Source organism: Cervus elaphus, chromosome 18 (assembly GCF_910594005.1).
Source record: "Cervus elaphus chromosome 18, mCerEla1.1, whole genome shotgun sequence".
Taxonomy (NCBI): domain Eukaryota; kingdom Metazoa; phylum Chordata; class Mammalia; order Artiodactyla; family Cervidae; genus Cervus; species Cervus elaphus.
The window spans coordinates 109,774,443-109,796,839 of record NC_057832.1 but is presented as its reverse complement, the minus strand read 5'-3'; the positions used below and the strand labels follow the sequence as shown (position 1 = coordinate 109,796,839).

The 22,397-nt window shown below is 49.9% G+C and overlaps 1 protein-coding gene across 2 annotated transcripts; it reads right to left on the bottom strand.

Annotated features, from left to right (window-relative positions):
- Window positions 1-920: 920 nt before the first annotated feature.
- Window positions 921-15,705, bottom strand: ADCK2 (aarF domain containing kinase 2). Of its 2 annotated transcripts, XM_043872311.1 has the most exons (8): window positions 14,076-15,705; window positions 12,223-12,369; window positions 9,932-10,060; window positions 8,830-8,925; window positions 8,427-8,678; window positions 6,794-6,922; window positions 5,829-5,882; window positions 921-1,341 (listed from the first exon to the last, which is right to left on the bottom strand). In XM_043872311.1, exons 1-8 carry the CDS (start codon window positions 15,006-15,008, stop codon window positions 1,201-1,203), a joined length of 1,881 nt encoding a protein of 626 aa, XP_043728246.1. In that variant the 5' UTR covers window positions 15,009-15,705; the 3' UTR covers window positions 921-1,200. The 2 variants fall into 2 exon arrangements, with proteins under 2 accessions (XP_043728246.1, XP_043728247.1); XM_043872312.1 differs by lacking the exon at window positions 5,829-5,882.
- Window positions 15,706-22,397: the final 6,692 nt, after the last annotated feature.

Sequence of the window (22,397 nt, the reverse complement as noted above, 5' to 3'; positions counted from 1 at the left end):
CTGGTTAACAGGATGTGAAAATGTTAGCCATTCGGTCATGTCCAACTGTCTGCGACACCATGGATTATAGCCTCCCAGGCTCCTCTGTCCATGGGGTTTCCCAGGCAAGAAGACTGGAGTGGGCTGTCATGCCCTTCTTCAGGGGATATTCCTGATCCAGGGATCAAACCCGGGTCTCCAGTATTGCAGGCAGATTCTTTAGCATCTGAGCCACCAGGGAAGCCTTAACAGGAATGTACTGATTATATTATCTATTTGTTGACATTAACCAAAAGTAGCCCTGTACAATGCTCAGAAAAACCAGTATCTAAATGCTAATATGTGAGCACAGGGAAACTTTAAGATAAATAGCAGAGCTGACTCTGTTCCTGTCTCTAGTATGTCACATTAACCACTGATCATTGTTTTTTTTTTCTTTTACCTTATAATAAAATTTAGCAAGAGAATGGCAAAAAAGATTTTAAATTATCAAAAGGATAATTTGAGATACAGTGAAACATGCCCTACGTGTGTCTGTGTCTTCAGAGATTTGCTGGTGATCGTAGAACCTGTATAAAACCTATAAATAAATTATATGTGCATGTATATATAAATATACGCAGCCCTTTACCAACAGGGCACATAATCAAAACTTTTGGGGGGAAAAAACAAAACAAAAAAACAACACAAAATACTTGGGGGAATTCCCTGGCGGTTTAGTGGTTAGGACTTGGTGCTGAGGGCATGGGTTCAATCCTTGGTCAGGAAACTAAGATCTCGCAAGCTATGTGCCATGCCCCCCCCGCCCCCCAATTTGGAAACCATGGGTCTACAGGCTTCTATGACATTTTCTAACCTAAATATCAGAGTCTGGAAAGGACCAGGAAGACCAGCCTGATCCAGGAGTACAGAGGTTAAGAACAGGAAAGAGAAAAACCAGAAAACAAAATAACTAAGTTTATTCATCCTCCTCCAGAGAATGTTTTCCCTGAAACAGTCTCTCTGACACCAAGCCCTGCTTCCACGACTGAGCTGTCAGGACCTTTCCTCCTTTTACTTTCCCAGGTAACCCAGACCTTTGGAAACAGATGCTTGAAACCAAACCAGGGTGAAACACAGTGGCAGGCCCTCCATAATCCCAGTTCTAGAATGTCCAAGCTGCCACACGAGAGGCTGTTGGGAGCGGCCTCCAGTTCCGAGATGAAGCCCCCTCTGCTGCTGTCAGCGGGAGGTCACTAGTTCTTTTAGGAGGAAGGGCTTTGCTGCCTCCAGGATGTCCAGTTTAGGGTCCAGTGAGCGGCCAAGCCCCTCCAACACCATGATGGCAAACACGATTGAGGCAAAGTTGCTCTCAAGCTTTACCTGAAACAGAAAAACAGGGGTTCTTTCTGAAGCCCATGGATAAACGGAGAGTATCCTGAGTAGTTACCAGGTCAACTTCCACTCCTGGCATCGTGTGTCTGCCCACATGATTTTTACTATCTACGTAACATTCTTAGAGATAAAGGACAGAAATGGTATGGGCCTAACAGAAGCAGAAAATATTAAGAAGTGGCAAGAATACACTTCATGACCCAGAAATGTATTTTTTCTAAGAATACACTGTATGACCCAGATCTTCATGACCCAGAAAACCATGATGGTGTGATCACTCACCTAGAGCCAAACATCTTGAAATGCAAAGCCAAGTGGGCCTTAGAAAGCATCACTATGAACAAAGCTAGTGGAGGTGATGGAATTCCAGTTGAGCTATTTCAAATCCTAAAAGATGATGCTGTGAAAATGCTGCACTCAATATGCCAGCAAATTTGGAAAACTCAGCAGTGGCCTCAGGACAGGAAAAGGTCAGTTTTCATTCCAATCCCAAAGAAAGGCAATGCCAAAGAATGTTCCCACTACCACACAATTGCATTCATCTCACATGCTAGCAAGGTTCTGCTCAAAATTCTCCAAGCCAGGCTTCATCAGTACATGAACTATGAACTTCCAGAGTTCAAGCTGGATTTAGAAAAGGCAGAGGAACCAGAGATCAAATGACCAACATCCGCTGGATCATCGAAAAAGCAAGAGAGTTCCAGAAAAACATCTACTTCTTTACTGACTACGCCAAAGTCTCTGACTGTGTGGATCACAACAAACTGTGGAAAATTCTTCAAGAGACGGGAATACCAGACCACCTGACTTGCCTCCTGAGAAATCTGTATGCAGGTCAAGAAGCAACAGTTAGAACTGGACATGGAACAACAGATTGATTCCAAATTGGGAAAGGTGTACATCAAGGCTAATTAACCTTATACACCCTGCTTAACTAATTTATATGCAGAGTGCATCATGAGAAACACTGGGCTGGATGAAGCACAAGCTGGAATCAAGATTGCCGGGAGAAATATCAATAACCTCAGATATGCAGATGACACCACCCTTATGGCAGAAAGCGAAGAAGAACTAAAGAGCCTCTTGATGAAAGTGAAAGAGGAGGGTGAAAAAGTTGGCTTAAAACTCAACATTCAGAAAACTAAGATCATGGCATCCGGTCCTATCACCCCATGGCAAATAGATGGGGAAACAATGGAAACAGTGAAAGACTTTATTTTTCTGGCCTTCAAAATCACTGCACATGGTGACTGCAGCCATGAAATTAAAAGATACTTGCTCCTTGGAAGAAAAGCTATGACCAACCTAGACAGCATATTAAAAAGCAGAGATGTTACCTTGCCAATAAAGGTCCATCTGGTCAAAGCTATGGATATGAGAGTTGAACTATAAAAAGAAAGCTGAGCACCAAAGAATTGATGCTTTTGAACTGTGGTGTTGGAGAGGACTCTTGAGAGTCCCTTGGACTGCAGGGAGATCCAACCAGTCCATCCTAAAGGAGATCAGTCCTGAATATTCATTGCATGGGCTGATGCTGAGGCTGAAACTCCAATACTCTGGCCACCTGATGTGAAGCACTGACTCATTGGTAAAGACCCTGATGCTGGGAAAGATTGAAGGCAGGAGGAAAAGGGAACGACAGAGGATGAGATGGTTGGATGGCATCACTGACTCAATGGACATGAGTTTGAGTAAGCTCCGGGAGTTGGTGATGGACAGAGAAGACTGGCCTGCTGCAGTCCATAGGGTCACAAAGAGTTGGACGTGACTGAGCGACTGAACTGAACATTCTTTTCCCTATCCAGTCAGTCTTCCCGCCATCTCATCTACTCACCCAACCCCCCCTACCCACTAGACATAGTAAGAAAAAATCTGGGGGATGCAGTGTGTACAGTGTGAATGTGTGAATAACTTAGAAGGTACTAAAGTGAAAAGTTCACAGCTAACACCAGAAACTGGGCTTCCCTGGTGGCTCAGCAGTCAAGAACCCGCCTGCCAGTGCAGGAGACTTGGGTTCAGTCCCTGGGTCGGGAAGATCCCCTGGAGAAGGGAATGGCTACCACTCCAGTATTCTTGCCTAGAGAATTCCACAGACAGAGGAGCCTGGTGGGCTACAGGCCATGGCATCGCAAAGAGCCAGACACAACTTATCGACTAAACAACAACCACCACCAGAAACTATAAATCTAAATATGGGTCATGCTTCAAAATCCACAGTAGTCTTTTTGAGACCAAGCACGTCTGGCTTTGCTCAAATACAGCAGGTTTCTTCCCCTTTGGAGCCAGGCTAACAGTAATAATAGTTTACATGGATTACCCAGTTAATCCTCAAAAGTAGTCATTGTGCCCACTCAGTAGATAAGGAAGCTAAGGCTCAGGGTGGCTGAGTGATTTGCTCAAGTCCTCTGGGTGAGGAGGAGTCTGTTTGTTTGTTTTAGTCACCAAGTCATGTCCGACTCTTTTGGGATCCTGTGGACTGTAGCCCACCAGGCTCCTCTGTCCATGGGATTTCCCAGGCAAGAATACTGGAGGGGGTAGCCGTTCCCTTCTCCAGGGGATCTTCCCAAACTAGGGATTGAACTTATGTCTCCTGCATTGACAAGAGGGTTCTTAACCACTGAGCCACCAGGGAAACTCACATGAGGAAGAGTTGAGCCAGGATTTAAACCTAGAACAGCAATCTGCTTTCAGGTGGACAGAAGGTCAGGAAATGGAAGGATGACTCATGGGGAAATAACCTTTCATGAAAGCAAAGAGTCTTTGTCTCAGTTAAGGCCCAAAAAGTTGTCTGAGGGGTCAGATGGGCCAATCAGAAGAAAGCAGCGTGTTATGTATGCACTCATGGTGGGAGTATAGAATTGTGTAGACTTTGGAAAACAGTATGGAGAAAAAGCTAAAATAATAATATGTATAAATCTATAAGAAAGTGAAGTTGCTCAGTTGTGCCCAACTCTTTGTGACCTTGTGGAATGTAGCCCGCCAGGCTCCTCCATCCATGGGATTCTCCATTCCTTCTCTAGGGTATCTTCCCAACCCAGGAATCAAACCCAGGTCTCCCGCATTGCAGGCAGACACTTTACTCTCTGAGCCACCAGGGGAAGCCCCATATAAATTTATACTTAAATTTAAAAAAACCAACTATATCATCTAGCAATCCCAATTCTGTGTAAATATCCAAAAGAATTTGAAACCAGGATCTCAAAGAGATATTTGTTCACTGCAGCATTGTTCTTAGTAGCCAAGAGGTACAAGTGGCCCAAATGTCCATCAGAGGATGAACAAATAAAGAAAATTATGGTTATGTACATACCATGGAATATTATTTAGTCTTTAAAAAGGAAATCCTGTCGTCTGCTACAACGTCCATGAACCTCAAGAACACTCCATTGAGTGAAATAAGCCAGTCACGGAAGAACAAATACCATATGATCCTACTTATAGGAGAAATCAAGAGCTATCAAAACCATGGACCTGGTGGTTGTCAGGGGCTTAGGTAAGAGACACGGAGTTTTTGTTCAGTAGGTATAGGGCTCTATTAGAGATCTAGAGATCTGTTACACAACTACGTGGATGTGGCTGACACTGCTGAACAGTACACTTGGAGGTGGGTAGGGGCAAACTGTATATTAGTTTTTAACCATAATTTAAATTTTTTAAATTATTTTAAATTAAGTGCCTGGTGAAATATTTGAAGAGAATGGCTATACTTGGCCCTCTCTCTGCTCTCCCATCCTGGGAATCACAGTGACAACAGCAAACATCTAAAGCACTGGTAACTGTTGTGTCCCACGCAGTGTGTGAGGAAGGCTGCGTACCAGTGGGAGCCCCAAGGCTAAAGAACAAAGTCACGGGAAGTGGGGCTCCCTGGGCGGGCGGCCTTGGGGGCCAGGGCGAGTTGTTTGGTGCCAGCCTCGAGGAATGTTGGGATTAAATCAGATACTAATAGATGTTATCCAACTGAATTAGGTGGATAGAGGGAGGTCACAGCACACTGATCACCGTGTCACAGCCTCATCTGGCCCTCCTGGCAGCCCCGGGGCCTTGGAGAGGCCGCCCAGGTCAGAGCTGGCTACAAGCCTCACCCTCCAGCAACCTGTCCTGAGCAAATAAACTCCCAGGAGTGTGTGTTCATTCCCAGTTGTCTCTAAGCCAACCCCCAGCAATGATGAAAGCTTTCCCTAACTCTAACGTGAGATTTAAGTCGTTTTTAAAATAGAACTTGTCAAAACTCTTGGAAAGCATAAAGTTTTTCCCCCCAAATCCCACCAACTTGGGGTTACAGCGTGATCAAAGGAAAACCTTGCTGGACGTCAGGGAGTAGAAACAGCACTCTTAGCAGAGGGATCGGTGTACAGAACGTTTCCAGAAAAGATCTCCCGTAAGAGAAGAACCTGCCACAACCCTGAGGCCACTGGCCTTCCCCACAGACCTCCCTCCTGCCTGACCAGAGTGCAAGCTCCCCACCCAGGCCTCACCTTGTGAGTCATCAGCAACTTAAAGACATTCGAGAGAAGGCTGGAAACTTGAAGCTGGAAAACAGAGAGTCACAGGGAACCACTTCTCTCCCTCACCTGCCCCTCACCCACATCCACACCCACACACACCCCACTGATCAGAAATGGACTGCCTGACAAATCCCCAAAAGGACTACATTCACACAAGCCCAACTTCCACCTCATGACTGAGCTCAAAGGCCCCTCCCCCCCAGGAGAACCAGCCTGGAGGCCTCTACCCCAGCACGCCCGGCACACACAGAAATCACACTGGAATAAATAAGACAGGCAGTGCCAAGGGCCAGCTGCCGCTCCTCATTGCCACCTCTTTTTCTGACTCGATCCGGCCAGAGTGGACTTGGGAATGAACTTGGGAAGAAAAGTCAGCTTTGTTAGAACTGTGTGCAGAATTCAAAGTGGGCTCCGCTTCAGGTAAGGGCTTCCCTGGTGGCTCAGATGGTAAAGAATCTGCCTGCAATGCGGGAGACCAGAGTTCGATCCCTGGGTCCGGGAAGTTCCCCTGGAGAAGGGAATGGCAACCCACTCCAGTATTCTTGCCTGGAGAATCCCCTGGACAGAGGAGCCTGGCGGGCTGCAGTCCATGGGGGTTGCAAAAAGTCAGACATGGGTGAGCAACTAAAACTTTCACTTTTCTGCTTCAGGTCTAAATAAAGGATGTGAACACTAGGTGAGTCCTTTGTCTGCTCAGGGGCCTCCATGCTCCCTCCCCCACCCCATGCTCAGCTGAGCTCCTCGTAGATGAAGCTGCAGGACAGCTACACCTGGGTCTGGACAGATGTGCAGTATCACATATATCACCCCCTCCCCCGGCAACCACACAGGAGAGCCCGGTCAAGGAGCCACTCTTGAGAGCTGGAGATTTCAGTGGGCCTCCTTACCCCTGGAGGATGTGAGCCGAGGAAAAGGCCCTCCAGTGGCCTGCTCACCTTTTCCAGGGTGATGGTGTTCTTCCTGGCCTGGGTCACCAGCCGGGCCATCTCAGCCTTAAATCCCTCCACGTCCTCGCACTCGCTGGCCCGGGCGTGATGCAGGATGAGCTCAGCCACCCTTTGGCCCTGGAAGATGGAAAAGGAAAAAACATGCTAGAATCAAGAGGGCCTAACCCTGGATTCTCTGCCCAAATGTCTTCATATCTAGTTCTTTCCATCCCAGTTTCTCTACCCTCCTGCTTTTGCACCCCCTTCATCCATTTTTTTTACCTCGCTGCCTTCCAATAATACCTGGTCGTCAATCAAAACCTTTTGATGCTTCTCTCGGTTGGCGAGGCCCCACCCGTGCTCAGCACAATCAGAGGCAGGAGCTGTGTGGTCTCCTTTGTCTCCGAGGCCACACAGGCCCAGTGGCCAAGCCAGGGCCCCACTGCTCACGCTCCTCGAGGCACTGCCTGCCAACCAACCGGCCTGGCCCAAAGGCCTGCCTCCGGGACAGACTAGTCATACTCTCCTTGAGGGCGGTCTTCCTGCCTGAGCAGAATTCCCCGCTCACAGCCTGCTGGCTCCTCCTCCACCCAGGATGCTCCAAGGTCTTCCTAACACCCACCTGGGCCCCTTGGTCATGGCCCAGGAGCCAAGCTCTTCCTCCTTGACTGTGACCTTCTTCCTCTGCCCTAACCTGTGCAGAGGAGCACCTCCCAGCCCCCACCCATCACTGCACCTAGATGTTTAACCTTGGCCTGGGGGACACTTTCAAACTGGCTCAGACTCAAGCCTCTGGTCTATCTACCACCACCCCCAATCCACCCCAGAAGCCTCCTAAGCAGGGGCTTCTCTCAATTTTGCCCTTTTTCCCCAGGTTTTTTTCCCCCCAAAATTTATTTATTTAGCTGCATCAGGTCTTATTTATGGCATGTGGGACCTTTAGTTATGGCATGCAAACTTCTAGTCCCGGCATGTGGGATCTACTTCCCTGACCAGGGATCGAACCCAGGCCCTCTGCACTGGGAGTGCGGACCACCAGGGAAGTCTGTCCAGCTCGTCTTTCCCGGGGTCTTTCCTGCTGGAGAATTCACTGTCACCCTTGATGTGGCACTTTAGATTGACTCCCGCAGAGGTTTCGCTGAGTCCCTTTTCCTAAATAACAATTCTCAACCACAGGAGCTCCTCCGAGGGGTGGGATGAGAACTGAAAACCAGTCATCTCCCCCTGCCCCAGGTGACTTCCCACACAGGGAGAGTAAGTTCCCTGAGCCGCTGCTTCTTTCCAGCCCCACCTTCTCAGAGCAGATGGCACGCACTTGAGGCCGCTATTATTGTCAAGAAGCTAGCATTTCCAGAGCCCAACTGTATAGTGACTGAGGACGGAAGAGAAACCACCAGAACATCACTTGAGAAGGAGGCACTGCTTCCCATCATCCTAAACCATGAGCTGCCAGGAACAAGCCTGTTCTGTCTACGGACCCTCGGTGGCTTCATCTCCTGGGCTTCTCTTCCTCCTCCCTCCTTCCTCTCTCGGGAGCACCCTTGGCAAATGCCGGCATTAACAAGAATGACAAACCCTGAGGAGCCCCGTGGTTAAAAAAAAAAACTCGGCCCCAACCCCCCGAGGGCCCGGCGGGCCTCACCTGGCCCATGGCCACGGCCATGAAGACAGCCCGGAAGTTCCTCAGGTCGGCGGCCTGCAGCTCGGCCACGATGCCGGCATCCAGCAGCACCAGGCGCAGCGGGCAGCGGGCCGGCGACACGGCCACCGCCAGCGCCTCGCAGACGTCCACCTGCTGCAGCCGCGCCTCTGGGCCCTGGGCAAGACCGTCGGCGCCCTGGACGAGGATGTTCCCAGGGTGAAGGTCCGCGTGGACGAAGTTGTCCACAAATATCTGCGGAGAGACCAGAGCTACTCCAGGCTGAGTCAACCTCACCATCCCACCTCTACCAGGCCACGCGCGGAAAAGCTTCCAGGGTGACGGCGAGTTCCCGGAGATCCAGGACAAGGCAGGGAGGCGGGTGCGCGCCCCGCTGTGAGCTCACCATCTTCAGGAGCATGTTGATCCCCAGCCGCGCAATCTTCCTCTTCACGTCCAGGGGAATCCCTGCGTGCTGGTAACTGGACACGGGCACACTCTCCTGTGAGGAAGACGGGGTGAGAACCGCTTCAACGGCACAGCCGCGACTGCCCAGGTCCTCATCCTCCCAGGGACACACAGGTACTGCCTTCCCGCTGATTGGGAAATGACCCAAAGAGTTTTTCCTTTCCCAGAACGCCTGTGCATCCGTCACCCACAAGTGAGTTGTAACTGACATTTACACTTCCCTTCTATAATACATCTCAACAAGTCCATAGGTTCCCAGGGAGGAAACCCACTGACTGCCGCCCACAGGTAAGAGAGGCTGTGAGGTCAGGATGAGCTTGTTTCTAGTCAAGAATCATCATCACTTCTCGGCCTTTTGGCTAAGATCAAGGGTAGTATCTAGTCAAGAATCAGCCAACAGGGACACGAAGGAGCTCTGCGACCTCACTGGAGGAGAAAGAAAAGGAAGAGAGAAGGGGAGCTGCTCCATAGGCACTTGAGACAGGTTGGTTATTTAATTGTCAAACCAGCCTGTTGAGATAGATCTTGTAATCTTAATTAACAAATTAAAGAACTAAAGCCCAGAGAGTTTAAGTAACTTGCTCAACGTCACACAGCTAGTAACAGTGGGTCATTCAGGCCACTCCTCTGGGTCGCGTTACCATCTTTACAAAGGAAGCTGGACCAGAAGACAGCTGAGGCCATGAGGCACTTCCTCTGTGCATACTCTGTGTGCAGGACACTTTGCATTCAATGTGTCATTGCCTCCTACGAGGCAGGAAGGGTATCCTGCTGTTCTGCAGGAGGTAACTGAAGCCACCCAGCAAATATTGAGTTGGCCAAAAAAGTCATTCTGGTTTTTTGTAACAGCGTAGGGAAAAACGCGAATCAGATACAATTGGCAGAGCAGACTTCCAGCAAGTCTGAGGGCAGGGCCAGGCTCTTCCCCGCCTTGCTACCCTATCTCCCACCCTCAGGCGGATTCAAACCCCTCTCAGACTCAAGCCTTCCTGTGGAGCAGAGATAAAAGGCAAATGGCTAGGGGAAGCTCTCCTTCTTACTTCGTATGTCTCCACCAGAACATCCTTGGTGACGAAGGGACGCAGAGGCGTGGGGAACTTGACGGAGTTCACATTTAGGAAGTTGCACTGGAAGAGTTCGAGATTCCGAGCCTCGTACCGCAGGTCGATCTGCAGGCAAGTGGAGAGAAGAGGTGAGGGAGGGGCTAGTCTGGGCCAGGGACAGCAACACTGAACCCCCCCAAGAGCTGGCAGAGCCCGAGACTCACCTGCCTGCACCAGCTAACCTCCTGCAGAACTCCCAGGACACTTGAGGGTGAAGGCCGCCCCAGAAGTCCCGATCCCCCATCCCTCCCCACCATGTGACTCCAAGCTGCAGACAACAGACACACTGGAGAACTTAACAGATTTCACATTCACCCCGCCCCAAGAGTCCCTGCAGAGGATTCCTTCTCTCTCACCCTTCACACCCATGGGAGACCCGCTGCCATCAGCTCTATAGCCCTCACCACGCTCAGAGCTGTTTTTTTCCATCCCACTGTTCCTCCCAAGGTGACTCGAAACCAGTCACCTGAACCCCAGCAGAGGTGTCTTAGTTGGGTTCCCTGTCCCCCAGCTCCCCTTTCTACAATCCATCTGCTGGTGCCCACCACCACCCCCTGCAGGATAGAGTCTGCATTGGTTAGGAAGACGTCCAAGGTGGGTCATGGTCTGGGCCCAGCTTCTTCCTCCAGGTCCATCTCTTGTGATACAGCCTCCTTTTTTTACAGCCCCAAACTCCAGCTGCACCCAATCTATAGAGCGGGAGTATCCCAGCCCACCTAACACTTCCCCTCTGAGTGCCTTCTGTACTCCACCTGACTGGAATGTTCTTCCCCCATTGGGTCTAACTGCAGACACTCTCCTTTCAAGATTCCACTCAAGCCTCGGGAGCCTGGACCCGCAGGGTGGAATGACCACTTCCTCTGTTGGGCCTCAGCTAAGCCCAGCTGAACCCGTAAGAACTCCTATTGGAACTAGCACTTGTGCTGCAAACACTTCACGTCAGCCCTCCTCCTCCTAGTACATACTTCTTGGGACCAGCCAGGAGGGCACATTTGCCCAGCCAGGACTGGGTCCCACCATCAAAGAAGATTCAGGGAACCCCACTTGTTTTCTTTCACCAGATCCTAACAGAGTTTTTAATACTTGTTGTATGAACTTATAAATGAACATACATCCCTCTACATACACCCAGACTCTAAGCTTTCAAGCCAGGCAGCATTATGAGACCACTGAGAGCTACAGCTGGCAGGAAGAGTTGATTTTTGAGGCAAAATGGGGTGAGTTACAGCGCTATAGAGGTCTGAACTTGAAGTGATGGCATCTCACAGTGCGTATCAGACTTCTTGAAGCAGAACTGAAGTTCAGGTAGGTGGTGGAACTAAGAGTATTAACACCAAGATGGGTGTTGGAACAGCAGCTATTTTTCTGTTTTAATTTTCTTTTATTATCAAAAGTAGACACCTCCATATCATAAAGCAAAGCTTTCTAAACGTGAAAATGCATTCCTGGGGCTTAAAACCCTAAGTCAGATGACATAAATGAAGTTGGGCACACAGCCCCTGAAAGCCTGTCAATTTCTGTGCCAACCACCAGGAAGCCAGCACAGATGGCTCCTTGGAGCCTTCAGGGACTCCAGTGTGTCTACTGAGTCTGGCTACTTAAACAGGTGTCCCAAAGGCCCTGGACAGGGCCCTTGTCTACTCATTAAACCCCAGAAACAAAGGAAAACAAAGGCACAGTGTGTGACTTCACTGATTCTTCTTCTCCTGGAGTGCGGCCATTGATTGCAGCACAGATAATGCTCTATTCGACCAGACTCATTTCGTTTGCAGCCCAGGCTCTATGCAAGACCGCCTTCCCCAAGTTCCCTCGTAGTTACACTGGGCCTGACATGTAGCCTGGGAAGAAGTGAGGTTCATCATTTCCAGGCCTGGCCACAGAATCCTTTACATGACCCTTCATGGTCTCTCTCCCCATTCCATACTGACCCCAATGACTAAATTTGGAGGAAACTGGGTCCCTGAGTAACTATGGAGTGGAGCTCCCACCTGCTCCCCCAGTTTACCTGCATGGAGCTTCCATAGAATAGCAAGAAATAACCTTGCTGCCTTAACTCACTGAGGTTTGGATATTCTTTGTTATATCAGCTAGCATCACCTATCCTGACTAATATTCTACATTAGCCATGGCGCCCTGAGAAAAATGCTCATCCATTCAACATTTATGAAACAGCTGCTAACAGCAAAAACTGTTGTATGCTATTTACGACTGAGAGAAGGCGAATTCACCTGTTGCACCATGAGCTTCTCAAATTCCTCCACGATCTCAGGCAAGCTGAGCCACTTGATTCCTGGCAAAAGTGCAAGGACCCGGCTGCCCATCTTCATCAGCAGCAGGTCCATCTGCACCTGAGCGAGCAGGCCAGGGTGCAACACCTGCCAAAAGAGGAACAGTGAGACAGAGGAGGGATCAATCAGGGGGGCACATTTGCCTAGCCAGGGCTGGGGCCCAACATCAAAAGAGATCTAGGGGACTTCCCTGGCAATTCAGCAGTTAGGACTTCGTGCTTCCAATGCAGGTTCTACCTCTGGTTGAGAAATGAAGATCACACATGCCTTGTGGTGCAGCCAACGTCCCCCCAACCACCCCCCACAGAAAGAGGACCATCAGCTGGCTGAGGGGAAGCAGTTCCAACACCCATTCCTTTGTGCCTTCCTGAGGGGACAAAAGGGCAGCTCCCCTGAGCGGCACTCAGCTTTGCTGGGAAGAATAGGTTGGCTTCCCTTCCAAATACACTGAGTTTAGATCAGCAGCTCCCAAACATCAGCAAGCATAAAAAACCAGTATGGGCTGCTTGGTAAAGTGTGGACCCCCAGCCTCCTCCAAGACCTACTGAATCAGACTGGCTGGGAGGCAGGGTGGAAATCTGCATTTTACTGAGTGTCCAGGTAACTGAGTCAGGTAGTCCTAAGCCTGCAAAATACTGCTCTAGAGTCACAGGACTCCAGAGGTGAGATGGAAAGAGCTCTGGGTTTCAAAAACTCCAGTTCTGCAACTCATCCCCTGTATGAAACTGGACCGGCCACTCAACCTCTTCTCAGCTTCCTGTTCCATCATTTAAAACACGCAGATAACAGCCTCTACCTCCACCACAAATCCTTTTCAGAATAAAGTGGAATGTAAATAAACATGTAAGAAAAACTAGTACAGGGACTTCTTGGCGGTCCAGTGGCTAAGACTCTGGGCTACCAATGCAGGCGGCCCAGGTTCAACCCTTGGTGGGAGAAGGAGATCCCGCGTGCCACAGCTAAGAACCAGCACAGCCAAATAAATAAGCAAAAAAAAATTTTTTTAAACCTGTTTAAAAAAAAATGCCCACCTCAGGCACCTCATACACATTAAATAAAGGGGACACATTTCCTGGTATACAGCAGGCATCTACTCCTTTAGTCTCCCACAGAGCAAAGGGAAACTTCAAGATACTTTGGACAGGTGTTTCCTAAACATGCCTGATGTTGCGACTCATTTGCAGCATTTATAAAAAAGCCAGGTCGGACTCTCCCCTTGGAAATTAGGTTTCAGCCTTGGAAATTAGGTGAAATCAGTGAGGCACCCTTGGGAGGGATTTTTCTGTGAGGGTGAGAGCACCAGGGTATTGGCTACTAGCATCCGCTAGTTCTCCTGGGGGTGTTCGGATCAGGGATGGAAAGGTGTGGAGAGAAGAGATGATGGAGCTGGGCAGGGGTGACTGGAAATGAAGAGACGGAAGCTGATGTTGTAAAAATGAACGCTGCCCTCTTGGACTCGCCATAGCACACCTAACCTAGTCTGTCTCCCACTTATCCCGATCCCAGAGCCAAGAGGTGAGCTGGATGGATGATGGGTCCTCCCCCCGCAGAGACAGCCAACTCCAGAGCCTCTTCATCTTCCTTTTTCAGGCCATTTGCATCACTCTCCTTCAAGCCAAGAAATCAAACAGCTTGCGTGTCACAGGTACTCAGAAAATGGTCAAGCTGAAAGAAACCAATGGAAGGCAAAGTGGGGTAATTTGCAAAGGGGTGTATCCTGACCTGGGTAGCTCCGTGGAGTTTGTGAGGTTTTAGAGATGGGAGGGCCTGGCTGCAAACATCAGAACACTTACTTTCACGGCCACGGGGACGAGGTGATCTGGCTCCTGTTCACCGGTGGGCCCTGAAGCCTGAGACAAGGATGCATTGGATCCAACCAGGTCCGCCTTAGGGAAGAGCAGCCTTTCTACAAATGACTGGTCGGCAAGACTCTCTTGAGGCCTCCCCGCCTTCCCCAGGCGTCCAGGGAGCTCGTCCAGCCCCCCACCTGCCCCAGTTTCCAAGGAGAGCTGCAGTCTAGAGGCCGTGGCCAGTCTCTGGATGCTGTCCTTCTCCAGGAAGGAAGGATTGGCACGCGCTTTGTACACTTGGGCCACGCAGCCAGAACCCACTGGCTCCTGCTTCTCAAAGCAGAGGACCCTCCCCCAGTCCTCCCCAAAGGCCTGGCGCAGGAAGTGTTCGGTGTGAGTCCAAGGATGGGGCGAGACCTGGACGTGCAGCCTGGAGAAATGGGCGCAGAACGCCTCTGAGAAGAGATCCCGCCGGGTGCTGGCCCACTGGCCCAGTTTGATGTAGGTGGGGCCCGAGGTCTCGGTGGCTTTCAGAAGCAGGTGGAGCCAGAGACTGGAGACACTGGGAGCCAGGTAGGTGAGGGGATAGAGTAGGAGGAGGGGGAAGAATTTCACCAAGAGAGCCCCTGCTCTGAGCCAGATGCGCACGTGCAGGAGGAGCCAGCCCAGCCGCCCCTCCGGAGGGACTCTCTCCAGCGGCCCATCTTCAGCCAGGTCACTCCAACTGGTCTTCCGCCGACGTACGCTCTCCGGAGACCCCTCGCCAATGTCCTCATAGGTGGAGACGAGTTTGGGCAAAGTGCCAAGCAGAAGCCAACAAAGTCTAGCCTTGCGACAGCCCTCAGAGGGTCTCAGAAGGCCGAGTTCCTTTCTGAGCGCAAAACCTCTCAAGTGCGCCAAGCAGACCCTGAGAGAGAAGCGCCAGGGGGTCACCATCCTCTCCCAGAGGTCACGGCCTCGGCTGCTTGCCTCCACTTAAGGAGGGCCCATCTATGTTCCTTCTTTTCGCAAGGCGGACATGAGTCCGGGCCTCCGCTGAGAATTCCGCTAAAGAGCGAGGCAGCAGCGAGACGAAGGGGGAGCGCAGACCTGGCCGCCCGTGTGCAGTCCCCAGGACAGGGACGTGACCTGCGCGAGGTGGCCGCGCGGGCGGAGACCGAGCCTGGCGACCGCAGGGTCACCGCGCACGCCCGCCGGCGCCAGAGTGCACCCGCCGAGGGCCAGGACGCAGCGGTGCTGCGCGGAGGGGCGCGAGGGGGACCGATCGGAGGGCCGCGGTGCGGAGAGCCTGGTGGGGGTGAGGAAGAACCAGATAAGGCGAGGGGTGGAGAGCTGGGGCCGGGGGCGGGGGCAGCGCGAACGGCCGAGGACCAGGGCGCGAGCGCGCGGTGGGGAGGAGTCGGGTGGGGGCTCCAGAGAGCCGAGGTCCCAAGGGCACTGGAGGTCTGGGCGCCAGGGGCGGGGAAGGAGAGCGGAGGGTCGCGGAGCGGAGGACCGGGGATCGGGACTAGGGGGGTCGGGGGTCGGAGGACCGGGAATCGGGGACTGGGGGGGGCCGGGGAGCTGGGATCCCGACGCCCAGGCCGCGCAACGCGCGTCTTCCGGGACCGCCCGCCCGCCGGCTCGGGAACCGCCCCTTTAAAGCGACCGCGACCCAGACTCCGGCTGAGACTCACCCGGCCCTCGGGTCCTGGGGCCCCACAAATAAAATTAACCCCAAACGCGCCCTCCACACCCGGTCTCTCCACTATGCGTCTGTCTCTCCAATGACATGGTAGCTTTCCTTACAAAGAGCGTGGAAACGCGGGAACGCTGGGTAAATTGACAGCCGTTTCCTGAACACAGGTCTGGTTTTCAATTGAGCGGGACCGGGAGGGTGGTAGGAGGAGTTGGGTGGGGGGGTGTTGTCCTTGGACGGCGGGATTCCCAGGCTGCCCTGATTTGGAGAACGTGTTTGGACTCCGGGGCTGTGGCTCCGGAGTGCTCATTCATTCAACCAAGTCTATATTTCTTAAACTCAATTTAATATTTATCGAGGCTCAATAATATCTACCGTGCAAGGTCCTGGGAACATGGAAACACACATCCTGACCTTGTAGGCTCATCACTTTTGAGGAAGATCCCACCGTGAAAGAAGGGAACAATGGGGACGATGCCAAGCTGCGCCCTGCGGGTCTCCTGGACACGAAGGTCTCTTTGTCCCCCGTTTCTTGTAGGCAAGACTCCAGCCTCCAGGACCTTCTCAGAGTCCCAAAGGACAGAACAGTTGCTAATCAAGGGAGGAGCAGCCAGGAAACCACCTGAGGCAAGATTAAAGGGACATCAAGAATTAGGAGACCTAACCATCCAAGCCGCTGCACACCCTAACCTTGTCAGCAACCTCACCCTTTTGAAACTTGGCAGAAGAATGTTACCATCTTGATCCTTCTCAGGTACCCTTGCCAGACTATATAACCCCTCCCTATTTACCAGGGAGGGGGGCACAGTTCTTGAGGCGCTAGCCTACTGTATTCCCCCTTTGACTGGCAAAGTAATAAAGCCACTCTTTCCTTCTCCTCCATAACTGTCTCCATATTTCTGTTTGGCACTGGTGCACAGAGCCAAAATTTGGGCAACGAGAACCCCCAGGATGGCAGCTACTTGGGAGAAGAGGGGAGGGTGGTACAGGTGGGAGGGTGTTCAGCCACAGAAAGAATAAAGCCCCCAAATAGGAAGGTGTTTGGTGTGAGGTTCTAGGGGAGTTTGTTTAACTGTCAAGAACCAGAAGAAGGCCAGATAGCTCTACCAAGCAAAGAGGAGTGGAGCAGAGCTTGGAAATCAGCCAGGACAGCCAGGGAAGGCCAGCGGTCTTCTGCTCTGCTGTTTGGGACTTGGAGGCTGCCTGCGCTGGGGTACCACAGTCTCCTCTACATTCATGACCCTTTATCTCCACGTGGGTGACAGCCTTCCAGAGAAGTCTGCCAGGGACTCACAAGTGTAAAGACCCTGGAGACGTGGCCCATGCCTGCTGCTGGAAGTGTGACTGCCGCTAACAGCCTAAGGAGTGCAGGAAAACCTGGGGACTCCTGCGCTGCCAGCTAATAATCCAACTCCCATTTCCCAAGATGTACAGACCCTTTTGAAGTTCTCAAGACAGAAGTCATACCTAACTCCGCTGTTTTCAAGTATGGCCAGCCATTAACTATACCCTCCAAGCTTCAGAGTACAAAATGAAACAAGACAAAGGCTAACAGAGTTTTGCCAAAAGAACCCACTGGTCATAGAAAACACCCTCTTCCAACAACACAAGAGATGACACTACACATGGACATCCCCAGATGGTCAATACTGAAATCAGATTGATTATATTCTTTGCAGCCAAAGATGGAGAAGCTCTATACAGTCTGCAGAAACAAGAACGGGAGTTGACTGTGGCTCAGATCATGAACTCCTTATTGCAAAATTCAGACTTAAACTGAAGGAAGTAGGGAAAACCACTAGACCATTCAGGTATGATCTAAATCAAATCCCTTAGGATTATACACTTTGAAGTGACAAATAAATTCAAGGGATTAGATCTGATAGATAGTGCCTGAGAAACTATGGATGGAGGTTCATAACATTGTACAGGAGGTGGTGATCAAAACCATCCCCAGGAAAAAGAAATGCAGAAAGGCAAAATGATTGTCTGAGGAGGTCTTACGAATAGCTGAGAAAAGAAGAGACGTGAAAGGCAAAGGGGAAAAGGAAAGATATATCCATCTGAATGCAGAGTTCCAAAGAATAGCAAAGAGAGGTAAGAAAACCTTTTTAAGTGAACAATGCAAAGAAATAGAGGAAAACAATAGAATGGGAAAGACTAGAGATCTCTTCAAGAAAATTAGAGGTACCACAGGAACATTTCATGCAAAGATGGGCACAATAAAGGACAGAAACAGTATGGACCTAACAGAAGCAGAAGATATTAAGAAGAGGAGGCAAGAATACACAAAAGAACTATACAAAAGATTTTAATGACCCAGATAACCACGATGGTGTGATCACTCACCTAGAGCCAAACATCCTGGAGTGTGAAGTCAAATGGGCCTTAGGAAGTTAATGGAGGTGATGGAATCCTAGCTGAGCTATTGCAAATCCTCAAAGGCTGTATATGGTCACCCTGCTTATTTAACTTATATGCAGAGTACATCATGAGAAATGCTGGGCTGGATGAAGCACGAGCTGGAATCAAGATTGCTGGGAGAAATATCAATAACCTCAGATATGCAAATGACACAAGCCTTAAGACAGAAAGCGAAGAGGAACTAAAGAGCCTCTTGCTGAAAGTCAAAGAGGAGAGTGAAAAAGCTGGCTTAAAACTCAACATTCAGAAAACTAAGATCATGGCATCTGGCCCCATTACTTCGTGGCAAATAGGTGGGGAAACAATGGAAACAGTGAGAGACTTTATTTTGGGGGCTCCATAATCACTGCAGATGGTGACTGCAGCCATGGAATTAAAAGATGCTTGCTCCTTGGAAGAAAAGCTATGACCAACCTAGACAGTATATTAAAAACAGAGACATTATTTTGCCAGCAAAGGTCCATCTAGTCAGAGCTATGGTTTTCCCATTAGTCATGTATGGCTGTGAGAGTTGGACCATATAAAGGCTGCTTACCAAAAAATTGATGCTTTTGAGCTGGAGAAGACTCTTGAGAGTCCCTTGGACTGCAAGGAGATCCAACCAGTCTATCCTAAAGGAAATCAGTCCTGAATATTTATTGGAAGGACTGATGCTGAAGCTGAAACTCCAATACTTTTGCCACCTGATGCAAAGAACTGACTCATTGGAAAATACCCTGATGCTGGGAAAGATTGAAGGCGGGAGGAGAAGGGGACGACAGAGGATGAGATGGTTGGATGGCATCACCAACTTGATGGACATGAGTTTGAGTAAGCTCCGGGAGTTGGTGATGGGCAGGGAAGCCTGGTGTGCTGCAGTCTATGGGGTCACAGAGTTGGACACAACTGAGCAACTGAACAACAAGCTTCCTCTGGTTTATGGATCCACTCTTGTCCCAAAGGAGTAGAATATTCTTGTATGCCTTTAATTCACCAAAGGGCTTAATGAGGACTTAATTTGAAACCAGAGGCCCTAGGTTCTAGCCCCCTAATTAAGAGGTAACCACATAAGTGGGGGCCTCTAGGCAGGAGGGAAGATGGCAGAACAGGTGACCCACTCAGTGCTGTTTATGTCTGGGTTACCAAAAAAAGAGTTCGCAGCTTTTCATTATATAGTATGTATGGATGAAGGCGACCTAAGACCTTTGAATAGAAAAATCAATCAAATTAAAAATAGCAGAGCAAAAACCAAACTGCTTGGGAGCTGAAACTCCAATACTTTGGCCATATGATGCAAAGAACTGACTCATTGGAGGAGACCCTGATGCTGGGAAAGATAGAAGGCGGGAGGAGAAGGGGACAACAGAGGATGAGATGGTTGGATGGCATCACCAACTTGATGGACATGAGTTTGAGTAAACTTCAGGAGTTGGTGATGGACAGGGAGGCCTGGTGTACTGCAGTCCATGGGGTCGCAAAGAGTTGGACACAACTAAGTGACTGAACTGAATTGACCTGGGAGCTATGATCCCCAAAACAGCTCATTGTTGAAGATTCCTGTTACGGCAACTACACTGACCTTGAGCTTGTCTACCAGCAGAGGGCGTGGGGCCGCAGAGCCTTCCTGGAGACGCTTCCCTGAGCCGGGTCCAGTCCCGCTCATCCCCACAGGCCCAGGGTCTCAGCCAAGTGTCACAGTGTGACCATGGCCTAGCCAAGGCCACAGCCCTTTCTTCGTTGACTCACTGCTTTTTACCTTAAAAAATAACTGTAGATGGAAATTAGTTTGGCGGAAGGATAAATAAAAAAATTTTTGATTCCCCCTCCCCCAAAAGAGGTAAACACAGGACCTCACATGGTCTGTCTGGGCCTCTGTTTGACTTCAGGCAAATTGGGGCGGGGGCTCTGACTAAAGCTATACAAATTCTCTAGACTTCCATCCATGTGGCAATTAGCATCTTTTTTGTTTGATTATTTCTTTCTTGACCTCTCCATGTAGCATATGGGACCTTAGTTCCCAGACCAGAGATAGAGCCATGCCCTCTGCACTGAGTCTTAACCAGTGGACCGCCAGGGAAGTCCACCAATTGGTGTCTTTAACAGTTAAGAGCAAAATTCTGGAGCCAGATAAGCCTGTTTTCAGTTCTGTGTAACCTGTATAATGTTAGGGACAGGTTACCTCACCTTTTGGAGCCTCTATTCCTCGCTTGTCAGATGGAGGTATAAACAGATCCTGCCTCTCAGACTTTTGAAAGCCAAAACTGTATGTGATGTACGTAACACCAGGTGTCACTAAATGTTAGCAAGTATTGTCGTTTATATTATCTAGATAAACAAAAGTTGTTTCACAGATTCGGAGGCAACATCATGGAAGATCTGACTTGAGCCCCTTGTGGCATCCTAGAAATTCCCCTGAAGCGGAGGCTCTCTAACTTTAGCATCCATCAGAACTCCCTGAGGGCTGGCCCTGTCCCCAGTGTCTGATTCTGTAGGTTGGCATGGAGCCTGGGGATCTGCAGTCCTAACAAGTTTTGGTATGCTGCCGCCTGTGGGCCTGGGAACACAGTTTGAGAACCATCGATCTTGTGGCGGTGGTGATGGAGCTGCAGGTGGTAGTAGACGGAGGTGGTGGTGGTCGTGATGGTGGAACAAGTGCAGCATCTCAAGGAATTACAGTCGCCCACACAGGCGCAGTTGAGGAGTCCCTGAGGCCCATGTGGATTTCACTTGGGAGAGCAATGTTGTACACAGTAAGACATCATGGACAGCAAAATCAAACAGTTATATCAAATATAAACCCTAAATCAAAAATTGAAAGGGCAGGCTTTGAAAATCACAGGTGTTGATTTGCAGTCAAGCTGCTTCTCACATGGACAATTCTATGTAATGTTTCATGAGTAGTAACAACAGTCTAAATACAGACCGTATTTAGAATGGCCAATGAATTAAGAGGCTAGATATACAAACAGACACAGGCTGGACCATATATGACGATAGAACTCTGATCCACAGCCTCTATAGCAATGGGCCCAGAATACTCAGGACTTAGTCAATGACTGCAGCTTCTCTAATTTTTGCCCCCACTACCAACTCAGAACCAATCATAGAAAGCCAAATAACCTCTCCAAACCCAGTCACAAAAGATGCTCCGGCCTCCAGCCTCCCAAAGCCAACAACTTTCAACTCAGGGCACCTGATACCTTTTCTCTAAACCTTTTTTCTAAACCTTTTCCACTAGCATTTGATTCTCCACTTGTACTGGAGTCTCTGCCAAATACAATTAATTGTAATTGACTCTCTTGCTGTTTGAAAATTCTGAATAAATAGCCTCTGCTTGTACTCATTTGAGTGGTCTTCGTTTATTTCCCTAGAAGCTTCACAGCAGTAAGCAGTAAACCCCTGAATAACCAACAGTTTCCAGCTCTTGGAAATATCCCTGCTGGTGTTAACTCTAGGATCACTAGGTGGCACCAGTTGCTTGCGAAGAGCATCCAAAGCGTCTGCTGGCTTGCAGCACAGGCTGGAAAGAATGGGAGGGGGACAGAGATGCACCTGGCTGCAGTGATTTTTTTCACCTGAGCCAAATGACTGTGATTGTAGCATCGCCCACATCACATCGTTCCTCAGCAGATGTGATGCAGTGCAAGTTTTTATTCAAGATCCTGGAGAGGGGTTGGGAATGGTGACCTGGGTGGCTCTCAAATTTTTAACCTCTGCTCTTTGGGGCAGGATAATTCTTTGTTGTGCGTTAGGGCAGGAGAAGCTGTCCCAAGATGTTCAACAGCACCTCTGGCCTTGACCCACTCAATACCAGAAACACTCTCCTTTCCCAACTGTGTCCCCTGGGGGAGCAAAGTTGTCCGTAGGTAAGGACCACGGGCTTAGTTTCTTGAAGAGGACAGTTCTCTGCTAAGACCGTTTCAACATCCTGCTCGCCTCCCCCATCACACATGCTCACTTTCTTCAGAACAAATAAGGGGAACGGACACCCCTCCTGCCTGCTGCAGCCCGCACTTCATCCCCACCTTGAACAGGTCCCCACCAGTATGTCTGCAGTGGGGACGGGAGCCACCTCCACTAAAAACACCGGGGGTGCCTGTAAACCTGCAGATTCCAGGGCCCCTTCCCAGTCTCCCTGCATGAGGATGCCTTTGGGAAAAAGTAGAATCTGCTTTTCTTCCCCCTCCACAAGCCTCAGGGGAGTATCAGGGGAAAAGTATCAGAAAAAGTTTGAGAAGCCAGCG

Coding starts and splice junctions, on each gene's coding strand:
- ADCK2 (XM_043872311.1), bottom strand. CDS start 15,008: ATGGTGACCCCCTGGCGCTTCTCTCTCAGGGTCTGCTTGGCGCACTTG. Junction 10,061..12,222: donor AGAAGCTCATGGTGCAACAG/GTGAATTCGCCT, acceptor ACTTGCCTGCAG/ATCGACCTGCGGTACGAGGC. Junction 8,926..9,931: donor TTCTGGTGGAGACATACGAA/GTAAGAAGGAGA, acceptor TCTTCCTCACAG/GAGAGTGTGCCCGTGTCCAG.